At 35.5% G+C, this 18,894-nt stretch overlaps 1 protein-coding gene across 2 annotated transcripts in view; it reads right to left on the reverse strand.

Annotated features, from left to right (window-relative positions):
* Window positions 1-18,894, reverse strand: part of BRINP3 (BMP/retinoic acid inducible neural specific 3) — a 181,722-nt gene that overhangs the window by 19,843 nt on the left and 142,985 nt on the right. For both annotated transcript variants that reach the window (XM_042873983.1, XM_042873984.1), the window contains one exon: window positions 16,973-17,195. In XM_042873983.1, the coding sequence (XP_042729917.1) occupies window positions 16,973-17,195 (223 nt within the window). The remainder of the gene's footprint in view (window positions 1-16,972; window positions 17,196-18,894) is intronic.

Genomic DNA, 18,894 nt, shown 5'->3' on the forward strand with positions numbered 1-18,894 from the left:
GTTTCTTTGTGTTTTATGAAATGAAGAAATAGCACACTGGAGGCTCTATTAAGTTGCAAATTCTATTAAGTTGCAGAGTGAGAGTGAGCCCTAATATTAAATCAGTTCACATGGGAATTCAACCATGAGTATAATTTTTAGGGAAATGGGACTCACTAGTTTAACCTCTTAAGGAATTACTTTAGATTGTTTTTCTACTGTCTTTTCTTTTAGGATACTTAAAACAGAAAACAAACAACAACAACAACAAAAAACCTACTTAAAACAAAATTATAAGATTTCTGGGAAGTAAAAATAAGAAAAAAGAAATACAAGGAAAAATCTGATATACAGATGCTGTCATTTTTTTGTTTGCTTGTTTTTGTTTGTTTTAAATTTCTTTAACAGATCAATGAACACTGAAGTCAGACAAAACAGTCCCTCTGAAGTCATTAAGGTACACAGATTTAAAAGGACCATGTGAAAATACTGCTCATAACAATAACTTGCTTCTTCTTCCATACAGAACCATCAGCATTCACAAAGTTCCGACACTCATCACCCCTATGCTCATCAATTAGTGCTGCTCTGAAAGTGATGCCTCCTATTTTATTTTGACCTATAACCTAAGAAGTGGTTGTTGGCATTATTTTTTGGAGCGACCTAAGAGCTCATCACTGGATGTCAAGGAAGAGTGACAGTCAAATTCATAGCAACAGTCGATAGCTAAGCTGAACCAAGTAAAGATATTTTCAGTTAAAAGTTGTTCTTTAAAGCAGCATTTCAGGGTTTGAGCAAGTGGAATTAAAGCTATTATTTAAATGGGTAAACAATAATATTATAATATTATTATAATTATAATAATAATATAATAATAAATAATGGCTAAAGGATAAAGAACAAGAGTATTTTTTAGCCCTAAATAGACCTTATCAATATCTGCTTACCCTTTTTGTTTTTTTCATTGTGAAGATGTTTTTGACTAGCTTAGTCCATTTGCATTACCCTTGGCTGTTAGGGATTCATCACCTGCTATTCTTCTTTTTTTTTTTTTTTTTTCCCTGACCTGTCAAAATATTTCTTATTAGACTTAATTTTCTCCTAGCAGGATCCATCTTTGTAAGTACCTGGGGAGCACAGAAGTGACACTGCAGTAATATATTGAAACTGCTAACAACAATTTTCAGTATGTGACTTTAGTTCACACAGTCATTGCTTGTAGCTTAAAATATAGAGATCATATTGTACTTGCATATGAATAACCAAACAAAGTTAATTTAATAGAAAGCAACAGTTTCTGCAATACCTAATATATTTTTCATATTTGTTCACTCACAACATATCAATGACAAATTAAAAAGGACTGCATAAGGACAAACATACTGAAACGCATACAGGAATGTACATATAATAAATAAATGTTATTTTTCTCTTACTGAAAAAAAAAAAACTCAAATTCTGCTAAAAAAGTTTTATTTGTGTATAGGAACTATAGAAAATTGTCACTTTCATTGGACCTGTATCTTTTTGATATTTGGCAGGCCGTTCTTGAAATAATTGAAAAGAAAATGTTATATCTCGTTAAAGGTAAGCTTATACTGCCTTAGAAATTACACAGAAAAGGAATGAGTGAGAACCTGGGGCAACAACACATTTATCTTCTTGTCACTCAACTGGTCGTAAAAAATAAGATATTTGGGAAAAAAAGAGAAAAGACTGTTAATCAAGGAAAAATTCACATGTTATACAAGTGAGTGTCTGTCTCCTGCTGTCTCCTGCTGTCAGCAAGTTGATATAAATTGGATATATTTTATTTCTTGTTATTGTCAGTCACTGTTATTTCCAAAGCATTTTGCATTCTATGGTTAATATCATAAATATGCTTTCAGTTTTGAGAACATCATGATTTCATAGTGATTGATTTTCCAAAAGTTCTCATTAGTAGAAAGTATTCAAAGGAAGAACACCTGGAGTGGCTGAGAAATAGAAACCATAAACCAAGGGAGTAGGCACAGACCAAGACAAAACATTTCTTGAAATCAGTGGGCATCTTCTGGCTGATGCCAGCAGTTCGTTAAATGAATCTCCTTTGTGAGTAAGATTTCAAATGACACACGGCAGCAATCCTAATTCTAGTTGAGTTTTAGCAGAATGTAGATGGCTGTAAACATTTTTCTTGCAATTAGAAGTGGATAAAAATGGGAATTCGAATGTCTTGTTTGTTCAGTTGTTTATTCAACTCTCTGTTGCTGTTCAGGGTACTTGGGTGCATAGGACATGGGTCCTATAACAGCTGCCCTACATGCCAGTGATACCTGGAGCACTTTGTGTCCCCTTGTCACTTGATCCTTGAAAGAACACTGGCACTTTCTTCACAGTGGCTTTGCAGTTGATCCCTTCCCCACGAAGTATAGTTGCTGGCACTCAGAACTGCAGTTCCCAGCATCCAGCTGCCCCCAGGCCCAATAACGTATCTAACATCTCCTCAGTCTACTTGGGCCAGAGAAGTCAAGAAAATATTCCTTTTCTGTGCTCGCATGCAGAGCCAAATAGTTATATTTCTTCTGGCATTTATATAGTTACATCAGTGTCTACTAAACACTCTTACAGAATTTTATACTCCTTATCTTCCTTGAAGGTGAATGTGACTGAGGAGGGCTGAGTCGAATAGTTCTCGTTAGAACATGGGAGCTGTTAAGACTCCAGTGATATTTTAGCTATTCAGAAGTGCTATACAACAGTAATCTACTTTTATGGGAGTTTGGAAGATGGATATACAATAACATAATCGCCAGCTGTGCTGTTACGTGCAAAGCTATCCCATTAATCACACTCAGTTTTCCTTTACATCTTAACAGTATGCAAAGTGTTTCTGCCATTCTAGTGCCTTAATACCAGAAGCTGCACACCTTAACTGCTTTTTAAAAGCTATCTTCTCCAGAAATTAAGCCCTCAATCTTTTCCTCTACTCCAGTGGAAATGTTAATTCAGCACTTTCTGATGTCAACAACATACTCAGAACAGCTTAGAAGTCTAGACGTGCAAATGAAACCTCACATGTATGCCAGCTTCCATACTTGAACCGAAAGTGTTAATCAAATTAAAAATAAGTTCAATGATTCTCAATGATTTGCTGATTATCTGAAATTATTCAACATTGTTCAGCATCTTTGTTTCCATCAGGAGGCTAGGCACAAACAACAGTTAAGTTGTTAACTCTCATCATTTCACAGAGAAGGGGTTGGATTATTTGGGGTTCAAAAGAATGAATTCATGCCAGACTAACTGATACTGCTGATAAGGAAATAAAAATGTCATTAATGTCTGCTTACAGATATAACTTTGGAAAATTAAACAGTTGAAACTGAATCAGTAAAATACATTTCTAAGATTGAGTGAATGTGTAATCCCACAGACTATGAGACTTGCAATGTCATCGGTTTCAGAACTGCATGGCTCTATTCATCTGTATTTGTCTGTAGAGTTCTATAACCAGATGACTGTCTGCTATTCAGCAAGAAGAAGAAACAGGCTCTGGGATCATTATTTGCCAAGATTCACAGGTGTCTCCTGTAGGAAACTCCTTTATAATGCCTCTCTCTATCAGGACACTAATCTCTTTTCAGTACAGAAAAATTTTGCCTTTCATAGACAGAGAGTCTATGTTTGCCTTTGAAGTTAATCCAGCATCATTGCCACACTTAGAAGCACAGATGTAGATATTTTGTATAGACTTCCTTTTAAATATTCATGGTGGAAACCTGTTCCTCTGCTTATAACATTTCTTACTGAGGAGTCTGCTTTTTACGAACTTTTGCTCATGTCATAATCCACAAGAAAACTATTTCCTCTCCAATTCAGCTGACATATATCCAAATGTGCATATACATAGCTAAGTAGCCTGCATATGCAGCAGATGGTTAGATAAAGAAATTAAAAGAAAAAAAAAATCACTTAATGTTGAACAACCTCATGCCAGTGGCAAGATTCATTAAACTGTGGACTGGACTCAGCAAGACAGAAAATGCTACTCAAGTGTTTTGCAGTGTACTGAGGGCTAAACTGATGAAACTGAAAGTCTGCCTGCTGTCTTGGGATTTGCTACATTGGTCTCTGCTCAGAGATAATTTAACTGAAGTTCTGTAGAGAAACATTAGGGACAACACATTCAGCAGCTTAACTATCCATTTCACAGTACCTTTGTCATATCTTGGACATATTTGCCAACCCTCTCATTTATATTTATACTGTATCTTAGCCATCACTCCAGGAATTATCGAAACCAGTAGTGCTTTCTACAGATAATACACTGATGAAGCAATCCACACAGATGGTAAGCTTTCAACTTACATTAAAAAAATCATCAGTTATTGTCCCCACATTTTTTCCAAAATTAAGGCCAGTTTGTCCAAAAATGCATGAAATAATATATACACTGTTTCAAGGACATGATGCCTGTGGCTTCTTCTAGGGTCGGTTAAAAGATCTTTTAGGATTTCTGCTTAACCATCAAAGAGAAGATATATAAATTTGGGAAAAAGAAAAGAGAAAGGCAAGACAAGGAAAGGTATGGTATAAAAGTTTAAGATAATGCCCCTGATATTAGGAAATGTTTCTGTTTTACACAGGGGAAGAGAGCTTAAGGAACTACAGTGAACAGTGTCTAAGCAACTCTAGCACAGCATTGTCAAGGAGCAATGCTTGTTGTCGAGGGAACTGGTCAAGGGAAGAGATTCTCCCACTTTACTCCATGCTTGTGCATATTCATCTTATGCATCGCATGCAGTTTTGGGTGCTGGAATAGAAGACAGAAAACTATTAGAGACCATCCAATGAAGGTCTATGGAGATGAGGAAGGGGCAGAGAGCAAGGTGTGTGAGGAGCTGGTGTGGTCACTTGGTTTTCTCAGCCCAGAGCAGAGGAGGCTGAGGGGGAGCTGATGGCTGCAGATCCTCAAGGGGAGTAGGGGGACTGAGCTGCTGAGCTTTGCTCTCTGGGGACAGTGATGGGGCCTGAGGGAACAGGATGGAGCTGTGTCAGAGGAGGCTTGTGGAGGCAGGGAAAGGGTCTTTCCGTGGGGTGATGGGCATGGAATAGGCTCCCAGGGCAGTGGGCACAGCCCCGAGCTGCTGGAGCTCAAGGGGCATTTGGATAGTGCTCTCAGGCCCTGCAAAGAGCCAGGAGCAGGACTTGATATTTCTTGGGTCCCTTCCAACTCAGAGTATTTTGTGATTCTATGTTTCTATGATGATTAATGTCAAGGGAGATTTTTAATTGCTGTTTTCTATAAGAGCATGCATTTTGAAGAGTTAATTTACTTCAGAACATCTTAATAAATATAAGGATGTATAAATTTTAATTGATGGAATAAATCCTGACATTTAATGCATTTTTAAGTAACGAAGAGAGACTTATTGGAGTACACATTGAAGTTATTCCTGTTGTGTGGAAGGAATTATTTGGATAGGAACTTGAATGACCAAGCAGACAGATAATCAGAAGAAAATAAAGACTTAAATATTTATTTCTTTCTTTTAATTATTTTTGCTAAGGTATAGAAAATCAATATTATGATAGATATGAAAGCTTAACAGGGGGAAAAACATTTGGACTGCTTAGAAATTCTGAATAGGATTGAAGCAGAGAAGGATTTTAGTTCGGTATGATTTTGGTTTGGGTCATCTTTTTACTTCAATATCTTGACAATTTAGAAATGTCAGTCATTAGAGATAATTAATTAAAACTATACTAGAAAATTAACAAGTGTCACCTGCTGTCTGTAGTGCCAACAATTATTATTACTTCAATTCCTTGAGGTTTTTCTTTATTCTTATACTCTTCAATCCCACATAAGGATTTTCAGAAAACTGATAATACGATGACTGGGATAATTTCCTGAGAAATTAATTGCAATTAATGACTTCTGCAACTGTTCCATAATGTCTGCTACTTGAGGGATTTTTTTTTAATTATCTCTGGTCATCAATTTTAAACTGTGCTACCAATATATCTTTTTAAAATGCTTTAGAGTCCTACAAGCATACACTAAATGGGTAAGCAATTTATATTTTATGAATTAGTCACATACAGAAAATGGGCTACCAGGATGTAATTTCTGTGTTACTTTGTCTAATGAGTTCTGAGACCATCCTGTGTGAAAAAATAAATAAATAAATAAATCCTGACATCTCCTTCAGTGAGACGTGTGTAGAAGACCAAGTCAGATGTCTTGGACACTTGACTTTCTCTGTTTCATCAATAGATAATCAGCTTAAGAACATCAAGAAAATTATTTAACTTCAAAATACTGCTTAAGTTATGAATGTGAAGAAAAGGATCTGATGGGTAGCAAATCTTGTTTTCATTTCAGATGTAGTTTTAAGGTCCCAATTTATTCACTGATTGATCTTCCGGCAAATCTTCATTTGCCTTCTCTCAGACTAAATCTTTTCTGTTTCCTACCTAAAATAAAGTTTCAAAATCAATATTTTTAAAGACTACTACTGAGAGCACACTGCTTTGTATTCACTTATTGAATACCTTCATTGCATTTTTCCAAAAGAATATAAATACCTGGAAATATCAGGAAAGTATGCACAAATGTAAGGCTTATGCCTTTTGTACACTAATATTTTCCTTAAAAAAAGGAAACTGAAATTTTCAATAGAAAAGATAATTTATGTTATTTTCCCCACAGAACTGAAGAAAAGATATTGGTTCAGAGAATGCAGTTTTAATCCCCAATATATATATATATACTTACTTGTGATCCATGTTCATATGTCTATAAGACAGTGAGTTCTTCCCAGACCATAAACATGCAGACAGTTAATGATTGCATACTAAATTACTATGTCCAATGGGCAACTTGTGTCACTCTTAATGTATTTTCTATTCTGTTTTTTAACTCCTCCTTTTCTCAGAAGCAAATGCTCCTATTCCAGGCACCAACAGCATGGTAAACCTGAGCAAGGATGGCAGAAGAAACAACTATATTATAGCAAACGGTAAATATGTATTTCTAATTCTAACTCTAATATTACTTTTGCAGTTTGTAAAGATTCAAGTTACATATAGTTGCTTTGGAAACAATATTGTTTCTTTCCAGATATTGTCATGTACGAGCCATAAGCTGAATTGAAAACTCTGTGGTTAGTTTGAGCTGTGGTTTCCAAGTGCAGCCCTTTAGTGACATGAAGTTTGTACGAAATCAGGAATTTAAATGTTCTGACATTAAAAAAAAAAAAAAAGGGAATACCTCAATAATAAAGTTTTTCCCTAGGTGACATCTGTCCACACAACACACATCATCACCAAAACTGCTGATGCTCTCAGCCAAGAAGCCAAGGCATAAAATACAATGGATAATTTATTTACAGAAGACTCGCTTTCACACCCTGCAGCAGTGATGCCTCCTGGTCAAAGTTGAGACACACTGGCAAAGCAGTGCATGCCCAGGTCTGCTGCTGATCTTATCTTGACAGGAGCATTTAATAGAGCTAGATGCTTCTGAGCTGTCTGCCTGACATCCCTCTGATGTTAAGTCCATTTAGCTCCTGGGAAGGGCAGGAAGAAAGGAAGACATGGGGAGGGAACAAAGACAGTTTCCAGTTTGTGTCTCCTTAATGCTGCCCATGGAGGTGTTCAGCTTGCTGCTTGGTATTCTTTTGGGTAAATGAACTGCACATTGCTCTAACAGCCTGTATTGATCTACATGCATAAGATGCCAGTACTGAATTTATAATTTGAAAATTTTACCTTTCTCTTTGGTTTATGTTTCCAAGAATTAACCACTATCATAAATACATTTTTCCTGAAGTTTCTATCCATAAATTTCCATAGACAGCTTACATAGTATCTATGCACTAGCTGAATTCTTATCTAGCAGTTCAGTTTCTCTCCCCTCTATCACTACTTTAGTATACACTTGAGCCTTTCTCTTCTTTGTTCTCATCAAGAGCACAAGAGTTGTTTTCTAGTGGTGGTGTTTTTAGCTTTTATATATAAATATATATATATACACACACACATATATAGTCTAAACTATATTGAAAGTGTCTTGAAATCAGAAACATTAGTTATTTCTTGCTTAGTGTTGCATAAGGGAAAAGTTAATATGCAGCAGCCATACCAAACTCTGAATAAGGCTAGACATGAGATGATATGAACTATTCAGAGGGAATCTCAAACATCTGCAGGGCTGAGACTTTCTAATCTTCACATTTATCCAAAGATAAAGCTAAAATAATTCTTCAGCTAAGATGACCTGAAGCACAAACCTGAAGGTTAAAATCTAGCATTTGACTTCTCCTTAAAGAGCTAATCTCTCCCCTGAGTGGCATAAATGCATACATTGCATAAGAACTAACACAGGTGAGAAATACAAGAAACTTGTGTACATCTATGTCAACGCTTTTATATTCCAGTTTATTGTTTTCTTTAATTGCAGATAGTTTATGATTCAGAGTCAGAAAAATCTTGCTTTCAGAGCACTCACAGACATGATCTCGCAACTAGAGGCCTCTTTGCCAAAGTGAGGCATCAGAGAAATGAAAAGTTTTGCTTGAAATATGGACATGCATAGAAAGATATCGACATGTTCTATCCTTACATCCAGCCTTTATCTTCCTTTTTGTTCTGCAATCACATCAAAGTTTTTGTGTGCTTTGTATTGATGCTAACTTCTCACAGAGGAGGCATTTATACTGCAGCAATCCATTTCAGCCCTAAATGAGATTGGGGCTCAACTGTGACATGTGTCGTACAAACATACAGTGGGAGTCCTCAGTCTATAGAAACAGAGCAGACAAAAGAAAGTAGGGGAATGACCATATTGGCAGCTTACTGGCATCAATGTTACATTCAAAGGGAAACAGGGAGAGGGACTTCAGTGACTTCACACAGGAAGCCTGATGCTGGAGACCAGATATCAAAGATTGCTCTTTCTTGTTTTTCTTACACATCATAGAATTATTAAATTACAGAATCACATAATCAGAGAATGGCTTGGGTTGGAAGGGACTTTAAAGATCATCTAGTTCCAGCCCCTCTGCCATGGGTAGGATTGCCAACCACTAGATCAGGCTGTACGTCTTAATAACTCACAAATGATAAAAGATCACTTTATCATCTGGATTCAGTAAAGCTCAAATATGATCTTACTCAGCAACTGAAATCTGGGAAATAGTAGAACTACTCACACTTGTAAATAACATGAAGCTCAGGATGCTCTGAAATCCAGTATGTCTTTCTTGTGTACCTGATTTAATTTGCAGTGGATGTCATCAGGCTCCCTTATATGAGAGAGTGCTATCTAGAAGAGATTCTGGCCATCATGTAACTCGTTATGGAAAGATGGATAAACTTCAGCTCAAGAGCAAACAGAAGCTGCCAAGCCAAGAGGAGTGTGCCAGGATCTATTAACTTTTCAAATAATTATTTGAAACTGCAGGCTTGCATCATCACAGTAGCTCTGATGCCATCTCTACAAGTGATTTGTGGTGATAGGTGATCAAGAAATCTTTACATTTGGCTTGAGGGAAGGTCTTTTACAGCAGTCAGGTCACAGTTAAAATCAAAAAGCCAAAGACAAGCCCCTCAGTGTCCTGGATCTACGCTGGGGAGCAAATGTGCCGAACACTCTCTCTCTCTGAAATGGAAATTCTGCAGCAGCTTTTATTTTAACACATCCTTTTCTTTTTCAATATCACATTTTTATAAAATAAGCCATAATTTTAAGCTGATTGCACTTTATTGTCTTAAAAGTTCCAAACTCCAGTGCTGACAGCACCAATTGCAGTACAAAATTTGCCTGAAAGAGAAATGAAAAAAGAAACATGAAGCAGACAGAGCTGGAATGGACAGAAGCAATTTGGAGTGGAATAGATGTTAGTGGATTTGAAATAGAAATAGGTTAACAGTGGAAAAAGAAAACTGGGGCGCAAATTTCACATTTACTAATGGGACCATATAGTGGAAGTTTGTTTTTGAAAGGAATTTGGCATTTCTGTTCTTGTTATCCAGCTATTTTTAAAAGGCAACCTACAAAAGATGGACACCAAAGTACTCATCAGTCTTCTTGAATTAAACATTAGTGACACAACAAAGGGAAATGGTTTTAAACTGGAAGAGGGAAGATTTAAAGTAGGTATTAGGCAGAAATTCTTTAGTGTGAGGGTGCTGAGATACTGGACAGGTGGCCCAGAGAGGTTGTGGATGCCTTCTTACTGGAAGCACTCAAAGGCAGGCTGGATGGGGCTGTGAGCAACCTGGTATAGTGGGAGGTGTCCTTGCCTATAGCAGGGGGTTGAAACTGGGTGATCTTAAAGGTCCCTTCCAACACAAACCATCCTAAGATTCTATGAATTTCCTTGAGTCATTTTCTGCCATCGTACTTCTGAATACTCTCACCTTTTGTCTATTGTCTAAGAGACTGCTGTCTGAATATTCAACATTATTATTTAATATGCAAAAAATGCATAGAATGAAATCACATCCCACTTGCCAACATTTTGATGTCAGAAAGGCAGTTTGCCTGTCCTCTTTAACTTGAAGGAAACTTGAAAAAATTTAACATATAGAAAGAAAACAAGAACCCTGTGAGCATATATTAAAATGCAACATCAGAAACCAAAACTCCTGCAGAGAGCTTCTAAGAACAGACTATGCCTGTGCATGAAGGCTGCTCCAAAATTAACGCCTCCTATTTTATGAGATTGGCCCACAATGTCAGAGGCCGAAGTCGGTAATATGGCAGTAGAGGTTGAACCTTCCTGAGTTGCTGTGTGATAGATGGCAGCAGAGGGGTAGTCCAACAGAATGGTGTCTGACAAGAAAGTGCACGTGAAGGTGTGTCAATGAAATCCTTCATGCAGAAAAAAAAAAAAAAATAAAGCACCCACTGACATTGTGAATGTTTATAGAGACCAAAGAGTGGATGGGAGCACAGTGAGGCAGATTGGTGCATTTCAGCGGCGGCAGCAGTGACAGTGGGTCACCTCCACTAGAGCAGATTTGTATGAGCACAGAATGCAGGCTCGTGTGCATAGCTGGCAAAAACGTGGTGACTACGATGAAAAACAGTGTTTGTAGCTGAGAATTTGCTCTATCCAACAATGTTATTGTACTCTTTATAACTGTTGTAGTTTCTACAGAAACAAATAGAAGGCATTCCTTTTGCAGAGCTCTTGTATTTTAGGCTCAGTCCATCCATCCAAGTTTCTGCTGTCTTACACTGTCTTCCTGTATGGCAATTTACATCTAAGTTTACTATTTACTTTTTTTCTAGCATTCCACAAACTGATGTAAGTTTCTTTTTCCTTGCATCCAGTGCCACAAATAAGCTTTGGAAAGAAAAAATGTCATCTTAATGTTTTACAAAATGTCTGTACATTGAACTTTGTGGCTTCCTCAGTGGAAGATTTTATTCCTCAATTATTTTATGGACATTAATCAATTATACTTTCACAAGTAAAATGATATGAAGTTGCTCATCATCAACTTTGGGAGATAAGTAAGTAATTAATAACATGTAGCATCCTGATGGTGTGGGATGGTTCTACAGTATGTTTTCTTTGTGTGTTTCATTATGAAGTGTTCTGAAGAAAACAGTTTACAAGACCTCTGGACTGGAATTAGATTCTGTTATATATAAGTCAGATTTCTTAGAATTTGTGTGTGTGTGTATTTGTGTCTGCATATATGGACTGAAGAGATGTGAAAGATATAGGACCCTCCTCTGAAGTGTTCTTACAATATTCAAGCCCTGTTGGACTCTCAGGGCGTGTGAAATTTTTGCTTTGTGAAATTCATGAAGAAATAGAAGAATGGAAATTCATGGCTCATTCTTTTTTGTAGACTTCTATGGTGCCTTCTTTTGAAAATTCCAGAATTATCTATCTTTTCAAAAACCAGAATTCTTTCTGCAGCTCTTCTGCTTGATGCATTCATCTACTGCCTCCAGTGATGAATGACTTCTACATGAATGATGTCTACATTAGCTCTCAAAGATTGTTTCTTTTTAAAAAAAGTCTTTTATGAAGATAAGGACATACTTCAAATGTAAGGGTACTGAGAATAGCTTTCCCCTTTAGACATAAGAATTCTGATATGTTAATTAAAATCTTTTTACAAGTTAAATAGTTTGTCTAAATTTGCCTTCACCTTGCTCTACCAGAAACGGACACCTCAAAAAAAAAAAAAAAAAAAAAAAAAATGTTTCATTCTGATAATGACTTGGCTAGAATGTTGGTATAACAAAGATCCTCACTGTACATCATATGATAATACTGAACATTCAGTGTTTTTAAAAAAATAAAGTATTGACAATTTATTCAAGATCACCTGCTTTTTGTGCAAATATTTTACATAAGTCTTTTAAAAATAAAATTCTTATTTAGTTGAGTTTACTTGAGCTCATAATCATCAGATGCAGTTTGTTGCAGCAGATTTCTGTTTTGTTTATATGCCAGGGACGATGTAATTTATTCTGCTGGTTTACTGATGTATTTGCCTTACACTTCTTTTAAAAAATATTTTCTTTTTTTTTTTTTTAATCAGAAATGGGGCTGATTAAATTTGTCCTCAAATGTTGCTTTTTCCTTATTACGTAATTTAAAATGCATACAAGTAAGGTTTGTACTCATAGCAAAATAGCATGCAAGGTGCATTCAATCAAATGGATGACATTAGCTAAGGAAACCGAGTAACACAGAAAAGGAAGGAAAATGAGCTCTGAACTGGCACTTGCCAGGGAAGAAATGAAAGCTGGACCCTTTCTTCAGTGTCTTTCAGAAAGAGGTGTTTGGGTAGTGACTCCAATCATGGAAAATAATTGTCATTCTTGTTGAAATATATTTTGGGAAGTTAAGATCCTTTTTCTCTATCATTTATTATTGTGTTAAGCTCTTAAGCATAAATCTACCCAGTTTCCCATTTTAGTTCCAAAATTTAGACATGTTAAGTCCCTGCTTACCCTCTGGTTCATGTCAGAACTGTCACTTGATAATAGGTTGTGGATAGAATCGTATCTTCCATTAATGTAATTGTCAACTTCTCAACTTCTGCATTTAAAAAAAACCTTACTACTACCTTAACCAAAACAGAAACAAAAACAATTTTTGCTTACCAAAGTACACACAAGCCTATCATCGCAATTTACTTTGCCATATCTGAACAACAGTGACATGTCTGATACCAGTTATGTAAAACTGATATTTCTTTTTTCCTGCATCTGTGTTGCCTGTGAAAAATAGGATTGGATCCAAAGCCCATTCTTCGTCATCTGAAGCAGGGTAGCACTTTCTCACTTCATTGGAGAAAATGGCTAAAGCTAGAAGCTTGGTCCAACTTAATGGCTATGTCTGTCCTTTTCTCAGGCTAGATATATACACATGTAGTATGGCATGGCACAAATACCATATGCAGTCTGCTTCCAAAGATTTACAGTTATTCATTACACCTAGTACAGAAATATGCACGACGGTGTCAGCGCAGAAATGTGGTTTTACACCACACTTTGATTCCTACAGAGCAAAATGTAGTGAGTTGTTAGCAGTGTTTCAACGACCCTCTTATATACACGTTACACCACCTACTGTTTTCTGCAAAGTAGAATGTATTGTGCCACTAGTGGTGTTTCAGCAACATTCCTGCATAAAAACTGCAGCAAGAGCTGGCCATCTAGTGGAATAACAATTGCTGCATGCAGTGGACTCTGGTCAAGCAAACATAATGAATGAGCATATGATATTTCAGGTTTTTAAGGCTGATGTGTCAATGAAATGAGAGCATGTTAGTAATAATCACTCAAAGCTTTGGAATCAGCGCAGTGTCAAGTCCTGATTACGGAAAGTGCATTGATTAATTCAGGTGAATTTTAAAAGTTACACTGAACAGCCCCATAATAGTTTATAATGAAAATGAACAGAGTTTTGGTGTATCTTAGCATGATTTGATTCTCAGGGAGAGGAATAATGATCCATTTCATGTTAATGACAGGAAGCTTAAAACCTGAGAAGAACATCTGGAGTTCAAAAATGTTTGCAGTGAGCAGAATAAAATAAAAATAGTAATCATATTCCCATCCCCAGTGTGTACCGAAGTGCTGCAGTAAATAAGAGATTTCTCTGTTGTTAGAGCAGGCTGAAAGGAAAGTATTTACACATAACTGCAAAGTGAAAAATGCAAACTGTGTCACACACAAATGTAGGTTCTTTAACTTGCAGGTTCATCGACTATCTTCCACCCTTAACAATGATACTAAGAAAGGGTTCAACGATATTTTCACTCAAGGATTAGAAAATTAAAATATAAACATAATTTAATCTTATGACTAGGAAATACAAAATTAAAGCAATTCTGATTAACTATTTAATTGAACAAATTGTTTCATGTTCAGTATTAAGATTTTCCAGCCAGAAGGATCAGTATTTTCAGTAATGAATTATAACCTTCACCATATGTAGAAGTGCAAGTGTGACAAAATGATTTCTGGCAGATAACATAGATAAATCCCTATAAAAGCCAGTCTTACGGAAAGTTTTCATTAATCTAATCAAACTTTTAGGACATGACTCCCAGCTTCACTAAAGAGAAAGCCAGCTTTCAACTTCAAGAATCTATCTATGTATCATCTATTGACTTTTAAAATACAGTGTAAAATTAAACATTCACGCAGTTCTTTTGTTTTTTCTCACTGCCAGCCTTGTGATCTCTACTACAAACAGAAGGCTCTTTAATCTGTATCTGGAAAGGCAAGTACCCATAAAATAGAATTTTAAATCGTATTTATACCTCCATTAACTCTTTCTAATCTCTCTTTCCATAATAAAAATCACCCTTACCGGGATTCAAACACTAATCCAAATGAGCTGTTAACAAATCCTTCAGGAAATATTTTATTCCTTTCAAATTCTCACTTTCTGTTTCCTTGGAATCTATAATACCATTGGCACATGAAGCTATGTTTTTTTCTTCCGTCTTCCCTAAAACACAATAAATGGTAATGGTTTGTTTTGCTTTCCTTTTTCATTCTACTCCTTTTCTGTTGAGGTATCTCAGCAGCTTTATAGCCTGATCAATATTTAATGCTTCTCCATTGCATTACTCAATTTTCCTATTCATTCGCTACTTACCTGTTAGCAGTTAATTATGGACAAATTCAGCACTGTGTTTGGATTAAGTATACTGTTACCACTAGAAGCACAAGAATATTATTGTGTCAAGATCTGTGTTTACATTCTTATTATTCCTCTTTCCATCATTGAGTTCTTTATCCATTCCTCTATCTCCAACTATCTGCGTGAGGTTTTGTTGTTGTCTTAACCAAGTTTGAAAATTAAATCAGTTTAGCTTGACCTTTCCTTCACATTTCTCAGTTTAAAGCTCTTTCTTTCAGCCATAAAACCCCTGATGTCAGAAGGCAATTTTCCTAGATAATCAGTTGGAATCCATCCTTGGAAAATTTTCACTTTTGCTAAATGTATTCCACTAGAAAAGTATTTCAAAAAATGCCATTAGCATTGATCTTGAGCCATCTCTGTTCATCATTATGTCAACATCATATTCTGGATGGACTGCAAAAAAAACGTGTGGTCACGAAAACAAGATGTAACTTTTTTAGAAGTAAGTTCTGATATTTCTATGTTAGAAATGTGTTGCAAAATTAAACTGCCCTGGAAGCTTAGTACAACTCCCTGTAGAACAAGAGCACTCATTTCTGGTTACATTTGTTATCAACAAATAAAGTGTGAACTCACATGTTCTGCCTTTTGTAAACAAAACAAAAACAACAGCAACAACTACAAACAACAACACAAAAATGAAATTTAATATAACAAACGCATGACAGATGTGCTGTGATCAGTTTCAACTGATGTTAGCTTTTTGCACCCCATTTCATCTATACTCAATATTCAATGCCTGATCAAAGCCCCAAAAATTATGCTGAAGGGCTTGATTATTTTCAATTTTGGTGGGGAAAAAAATAATAATGTGAGGGTGGATTCTGTTTCCTGCATTTTAAGGAATTACTCCTAAAGAGAAAGTTATATGTTTTTGTTTCAACTAGTAAATCACAAAGCAGAGCACAATGTGTAGAAAGAGAGAGCATGAGAGCCATAATGGCTACCACCTTCTGAAAGAAAAAGAGGATGGAATAGCTATGTGCTACCAAAAGCCAAAGAAATTATTGGAGCCTCAGCATAGCTGAAAGCAAAGGACAGTGCAGTACCCATGGCAGTTCTGGAACACTGAATCTAAACTAGATTTCTTCAAAACTGATGGAGAAATGTGCTAAATTCAGGAGTCACTGGACTAATCCCATGATGCTCAGAAGAATAATTTCCCTAAAAGCTCATTCATTTCAGATTTACTCTACTGTCCTTCCACTACTTTCAATAAAGCCATTTTCGATCAGCAATTCACAATAAGCACTTATGTTAATACAGATTTGACTAGCAAGCTTTCGGGATCTCTCAGTTTCTAGGCAGAACTAAAACACATTTTCTTTCCTTAGGCATCTTTTCAAATCTAATTTATATCTGACAAATGAGACAAGAAATCAATAGTATGTAGTATATACTGTATAATGACCTGGAAAGTTCTTAAAATAGTGAAGCTGGCTTCAGAATAGGTATTCAGTATTCTATATACAATTATTTGGCACTGTTACAATTGGCCAAATTCCACTGAAAATACAATTCTGTAAAAAAGGGGCAAACCAAAGGGGGTGAATCTGGATGTTCATGCTATTTTGAAGTTGCTTCTAATAGTAAAGTTGTATACAAATCAGGTTTTATTATGATTTTTCCCATGACGTTTTGGAAAACACAAACAGAAAAATATTGAAGGTTGGCATTGTTTAACTTCTAGAAATGCAAAGACTATATTCTGTACATATACTGTGTGTCATGCATTATAACATCCATGCCATTAAGGAGATACTAGCATGAAACATTGAGTTATTCAGATTTTAACAGGCAAATTTTCTTACCTCTGCTTTGGCATACGGATGAGTGGCTGTTTATGACATCTCTTACTAAGGCCAAAGAGCTTGTGAACAATCTTCTGTGCCTTGAGAAATAGTTGCTTCATGCTGTTTTCTAATTGCTCATAGCGACGTTGAAAATTAGAATCCATTGTCCACAAATGCATTACAGTAGATGTGTTCAGAAAATAATTCATGGGCAGCCTTTTCATAAATAATTTGAATTCATCTGAAAAAAAAAAAAAAAAAAAGAGACAAAATTTATTAGGTTTTAATTATGTATCTGTAGCTATTTTTAGAGTAAAAATGAACTTATTCTTTGGTTATTCTTGAAATTCTAATATATTCAAATGATCTTTTGCAATTTTAGAATGGAAGTTTTCAAAGTAGAAAGTTAACCATATTTTTTGTGATAATATTATTTTAAAAACAAAAAAGTAATTAAAGCCATAAATATTAAACTGATCTTAAAAGGCAATTCAAGCTTGTCATTATTTCTCAACCTGGAGAACATAAGGATTAAATAAGAATCAGAGCTACTCACCTTCAAATTTAGGGCCTAAAAGTAAAAGCACATTTAAAGACCACTATACTTTGACCCATATGGAGAAGATGGAAAATGATCTTAAATGAAGTATATTCCAATACTTAGGAAATTCAAGTAAATATGGTGTCACAAACCTACTCTTTCTTAGACTACAATAAGCCATTATAAGTTAGACTTTCAAAAGAAAGAGTTCTTAATCCACATATTAACTGTGAATTCATACTGTGAATATCCCTCACTTTTTGATTTGTTCTGCTAGCTTAGTCCATGTAGGATATATAGATTGAATCTCATTAACAGAATCTTATCAATCAGTGAGTCTATTTTCATGAGCAGTATAATTTACAAGCTGAATTATAATTTTTGAACCTTAATAAACTTCATCTAAAAAGGGCTCTAATTGGGAGCATCGGGGAATGAGGTGAAGGAGAGAGGAAGAGGAAATAAATACCACTCTTGAATATACATATATATATAACATACATATATATATTCTATTCTTTCTTGTTTCCATATTTCTGTACTTTAATTTTGTCTGCCCTCCTGCTGCTTTTTACTGCATAAAAGTCACTCATCCTATTGCTTTCACTTTTCCAGTTGCACCTTTTGGGTAGTATATTGTGAATGCAATGATCCAACAGGCTGAAGCAGCCTCCTGCTTAGAACTAAAATTGCTTATAATATTTAATATTTCTGTAAGTTTAGATTTCTTTTGGGAAAGGGTTGATTAGGGAAAATGTCTGCTAATATGAAAGAATATTCTACTACAATCAAATCAAGAGGTATGCCTGCTTGGTTTAGTTTTTTCTATAGAAGAATATTTTAATAGGAAAACAAAAAAAAAAAAAAAAGATATATATATATATATATATATTTTTTTTTTTTAACAGAGTAATAAGAAATTTCTTTCCTAAACGAGCTAGATCAGCCAACCTCCATATTCAGTGGGGCACAGGGTCAGGATGAAATAAAACAGGTATTTTCTGCCATAGAATATTGTGTGATGGTTTACCATTCACTGGAAGATAAATAGTATTGAAAGACCTTCTGGAAGGTACAAAATGAAAGGGAAGGGGCAAAGAGGATGATTTAATATTTAATAAAGTGGTTTTAATGATTCATCTGGAATCTCTTTGGCAATGTGTTATTCATTTTCTTGCCATGCCTTCCTCTTTGGATATTAGCCTTATGCTATTCTCTTTGTGAGATCAGTACCACTGCCCCTCTGCTATCTCTGGGAGAAAAGTAAGGAAAATGAGGGTTTTTGCTTATTTCATGAAGTATTTGAAGCCTAACTCTTAATCTTTGTGGGTTTGGTTTTTTTTTTTTTCCCTCTAATTTTATCCCATGTCCAAAAAGACTAAGCATCTAACCCCAGGTA

This window comes from Lagopus leucura, unplaced genomic scaffold (assembly GCF_019238085.1).
Source record: "Lagopus leucura isolate 7727_CA_CO unplaced genomic scaffold, USGS_WTPT01 Super-Scaffold_100009, whole genome shotgun sequence".
NCBI classification, from domain to species: domain Eukaryota; kingdom Metazoa; phylum Chordata; class Aves; order Galliformes; family Phasianidae; genus Lagopus; species Lagopus leucura.